Source organism: Dictyostelium discoideum (assembly GCF_000004695.1).
Source record: "Dictyostelium discoideum AX4 chromosome Un chrUn_0006, whole genome shotgun sequence".
NCBI classification, from domain to species: Eukaryota; Evosea; class Eumycetozoa; order Dictyosteliales; family Dictyosteliaceae; genus Dictyostelium; species Dictyostelium discoideum.
Genome location: NW_003102057.1, coordinates 1 through 4,050, shown reverse-complemented (window position 1 = coordinate 4,050; position 4,050 = coordinate 1). Strand labels below are relative to the sequence as shown.

The following is a 4,050-nucleotide window of genomic DNA, read 5'->3' as shown; positions in this document are numbered from 1 at the left end:
AAAAAAAAAAAAAAAAAAAAAAAAAAAATTAACAATAATTATAATAAAAATAAATAAAATAATAATTAAAACAAAAAATAAAATTTCAATTTAATAAACTTTATTTGTTTTTTGAAAAAAAAAAAAATTTAAGGTCAGTGATTTTTTTTTTTCACTACGCTACTGTAGTGAAATTAAATAATAAAATTCACTACGCTACTGTAGTGAAATTTTATGGAAAATTCCCTACAACAAACAAAATAAAATAAATTATATTTCCAAATCAAAAGGTAAATTATTTATTTATATAAAAAAAAAAAAAAAAAAATTAAATTTTAAAATATTGNATTATTATTATCTGTTTTTTAATTTATTTGTTGACATTATTTGTTAATATTAAAGAGTATGTTTGAAAACAAGTTTAACTTTTTTTTTTTTTTTTTTTTTTTTTTTTTTTTTTAATATTACTGATGGTTAATATGGGCTATTCTTTATTGTTGTTTTGAAATATGGATTATTTAATTCTTCTAAACAGTCATCATTTATTATAATTTTAATTTCTTTTAAATTTATGTTGTTTGATTTTTGTTGTTGTTGTTGTTGTTCTTGTATTGAAATATTATTTATTAAATTTTTAAATTCTTTAACAAATTCATAAACTAATTCGTTTTCATTGAATTCAAATATTAATGAATATAATTGTAATTTAAAAATATTATTTAATATTAAATTAAATATGAATTTTAATTCATCTAATTCTTTGAATTTAATTCTGTAATGTCTAATTGATGTTAATGGTGATGAAAATATATTTTCAAATAGATATTGATTAATGGAAATAATTTTTTGATATGCATCACAATCATCACTACCACCATCATCATCAATACCACAATCATCACTACCACCATCATCATCAATACCACAATCATCACTACCACCATCACTTGTTTTTAATGAAGAAAAAAAGAAATCACTATCATATAAATATAAATATTTAATTGATTTATTATTTAATAAATTTGAAAATGTATTGATATTTAATAAACCGCAACAATCAAATTCAATTCTTTCAATTGATGTATTTAATTCTGAAAATAATGGTTTGAAACAATTTGAAAATGATTCTTTAGGTTCATTTATTTGATTCATAAAAGTTTGAAGATCACCTTCATCATAATAAGCATCATAATCAATTGGATCTTCTTTTGTACTAATAGATGTTATTTTTAAATTTTTTAAAGATTTACTTGTAATGAATGAATTGATCATTTGATTTAATTCTGATTTCATATTATCTGAAAGACCAAAACCAGATTTAAAACAATCGATACTAAAATATCCCATTTCTTCGGATAAGTTTGATAATATTTGAAATGAATTAATTGGTATTGTAATTGAATGTAAATTTTTAAATTGATTAACTTTGATTAAATGGAGTGGTTCTACAAAATCAGGATCTTCAAGTTCATTTTTTACTTTAATCGATTCAACTTGTTGACCTGAATTATCAGGATCAAACAATGCTGAATAATTGACATGTGTTGGAATATCACTAGCAATACCAGACCCATCATAAAATATATTTTTACTTTTAAATATTTTGAATATCTTTAATGATTCTCTATCTTCATCCTCATCCATAGTTAGATCATAACCGGAAACCAATAAATTATTTAAATATATTTCAGTACATTTCTTACTACCTTTATCATTTTCATCATCCTCCTCATCCTCTTCATCCTCTTCTTTAGATTTTGGATGAAAGTCATCGATTATCATAAAATCATGATTTAATTCTAATATTTTAAATAAATTTGATATGATTTCTGAATTTTCATTTGATACATATTCATGTATTTTAAATAAAATTTCATCTTGATTCCCTTCACCATAATAGCCAGTTTTAATATCAACAACAATTCTATTATAAACTAATTGATTATTTTCAAATTTATTTTTAATTTCTTTAAAATCATCAATTGTAATATTACTTAAAAATAAATTGAATTTAAAATAATCTTTGATTATTGATTCTTTGATTTTTATAATTGAAAATTCTTTATTAAAACCAATTTTATTTTTACTATATTTGTTATTAAAAATTAAATTATTTTTATCATATCGATTTTGATTATTATAATTTTTAGTAAATGATTTATTATTATTATTATTATTAATTTTTAACCAATGTTCAAATGATTTATTATTAATAATATTATTTGATATTGTTAATGATATAAAATTATACCACTTTTTTGAAACTAATATATAATTCAATATTTCATTTCTATGTAAATAAAATTTACTAATTTTATATTTATTATTATTATTATTATTATTATTTGTTTTGTTGATTAATAAATAATTGATTAAAGATCTTAAAATTTCAAAATCAATAAAATCTTGAAATATTTTATTATTATTATCTGTTTTAATTTTTTTTTTTGTTGACATTATTATTATTTTTATCTTTTTTTTAATTTTATTTGTTTGGGTGTGACACAGTTAATGTTGTAGTTGCGGAACAAGTCTACAACAAAAATTAGAACATAATATAATAGAATAAATAAAAGAGAAATCGATACTTAAAGCCTTTTGGATTAATGAAAATAAAAAATTAAAAAAAATAAATAAAAAAAAAAAAAACAAAATAAAAAAACAAAAAAAAATAAAATAAAAAAATTCCACGACAACTTAAAAAATTAAAAAACTACTCAAAAAATAATATGAATTTACATACATTTTACATAATTTTTTAAAAGGAATGTAAATTATGGGGTATTTTTTTTGGTGGTGTGATAGATATTAATTGCCAGTAAAATTAAAGAAAAATAAAAAAAAAAAAAAAAAAAAAAAAAAAAAAAAAAAAAAATTCCCATTTGTTTAAAATTTCTTGACCATTAAATTTATCATAGAGTACAAATTCAATAATGGCATAATTATCACCATTTTTATATTCAATTTTAAAAGTTTTTTTTTTTTTTTATTTTTTTTAAATTTTTTTTTTTTTTTTAATTTTAATGAATTATTATTAAAGAATGGAAACATATAATTCCTTAGAGAATATATTAAAGGGAATTTCGCTCCTTATTTTGGGTAGATAAAATTTCCTTTATTAAAATATATGGATCAATAAACGAAGAAAAATAAAATAAAATAAAAATTTCAAATTATTATTTTTTTATTTTATAAAAAATTATCCTACTATGGATAATTTATCATTTATTTTTAAAATTTCACAAAAAACTGCAAAAAAAAGATTAGACGAGATAAGAGATATACTACTAGATTTATCAATAGATAAATTTAATAATAACGATAGATTAAATCAACAACCTTTAATTATAGATAATAAAATTTATTCATATTAACCATATGGTTGAAAATATTGTTACAGATTTACCACCTGTGATAACAATGGGTTGCATCAATCAACTTCAGAGCTCTAATCTAATTCTCTGGGGTGGCTTGTTGAGATTTTGTCTCATTTTCAGAGATACCATTTACTGGCTAGATTTGAAGAGTAAGAATTGATTCATGAGCTGCAATTGTTTCGATTGAGATGCTGCTGATTTGATGTTGTAGTTGATGTTGCATTTGGTGCTGGTGGTGATAATTTGGAATGATTACTTGAGAATGGATTTAAACTACTAGTCAGTGGTTGGGTCATGATTCTATGATTTCAAACTACGTTCTAAATTTAATGAACATTAATGAAAATTCTTGTTTTAATACTATTAATTCTAATTTAAATGTTGAATATTGATTTGGTTGAATCATAGTAGTAGTGTGTGTCCCATGCCAAAATTAATATGGCTGCTGAAATTAATATGGTAATTTTGGCATGGGACTTATGTCTGCTAGAATTACCATATTAATTTCAGCAGCCATATTAATTTTGGCATGCACAGACCAACTATTTTAGGCTGAAATTAATATGGCTGCTGAAATTAATATGGTAATTTTGGGCATAGAAAAATAAAAAAAAAAACTCAAAGTCATTTAATTAATAATAATCATCTCACATATAAAAGACTTAAAAATAATAATAAACAAAACTCATGGGAT

At 20.2% G+C, this 4,050-nt stretch overlaps 4 protein-coding genes across 4 annotated transcripts; 2 read left to right on the top strand and 2 right to left on the bottom strand.

The window, feature by feature from the left end:
• Positions 1-453: 453 nt before the first annotated feature.
• Positions 454-2,436, bottom strand: DDB_G0294188 (hypothetical protein; the record flags this gene model as incomplete). Its single annotated transcript, XM_628804.1, has 1 exon — positions 454-2,436. One exon carries the CDS (start codon positions 2,434-2,436, stop codon positions 454-456), a length of 1,983 nt encoding a protein of 660 aa, XP_628806.1.
• A 1,081-nt stretch (positions 2,437-3,517) lies between these two features.
• DDB_G0294186 (hypothetical protein) lies at positions 3,518-3,652 on the bottom strand (the record flags this gene model as incomplete). Its single annotated transcript, XM_628803.1, has 1 exon — positions 3,518-3,652. One exon carries the CDS (start codon positions 3,650-3,652, stop codon positions 3,518-3,520), a length of 135 nt encoding a protein of 44 aa, XP_628805.1.
• A 142-nt stretch (positions 3,653-3,794) lies between these two features.
• DDB_G0294184 (hypothetical protein) lies at positions 3,795-3,860 on the top strand (the record flags this gene model as incomplete). The annotated part of the gene is made up of 1 exon (XM_628802.1): positions 3,795-3,860. The coding sequence occupies one exon, from the start codon at positions 3,795-3,797 to the stop codon at positions 3,858-3,860; it is 66 nt and encodes a 21-aa protein (XP_628804.1).
• Positions 3,861-3,919: 59 nt separating this feature from the next.
• On the top strand, positions 3,920-3,940 carry DDB_G0294182 (hypothetical protein; the record flags this gene model as incomplete). Its single annotated transcript, XM_628801.1, has 1 exon — positions 3,920-3,940. A coding segment is annotated over one exon (21 nt), but the record flags the coding sequence as incomplete, so codon positions are not given.
• Between the last annotated feature and the right edge of the window lie 110 nt (positions 3,941-4,050).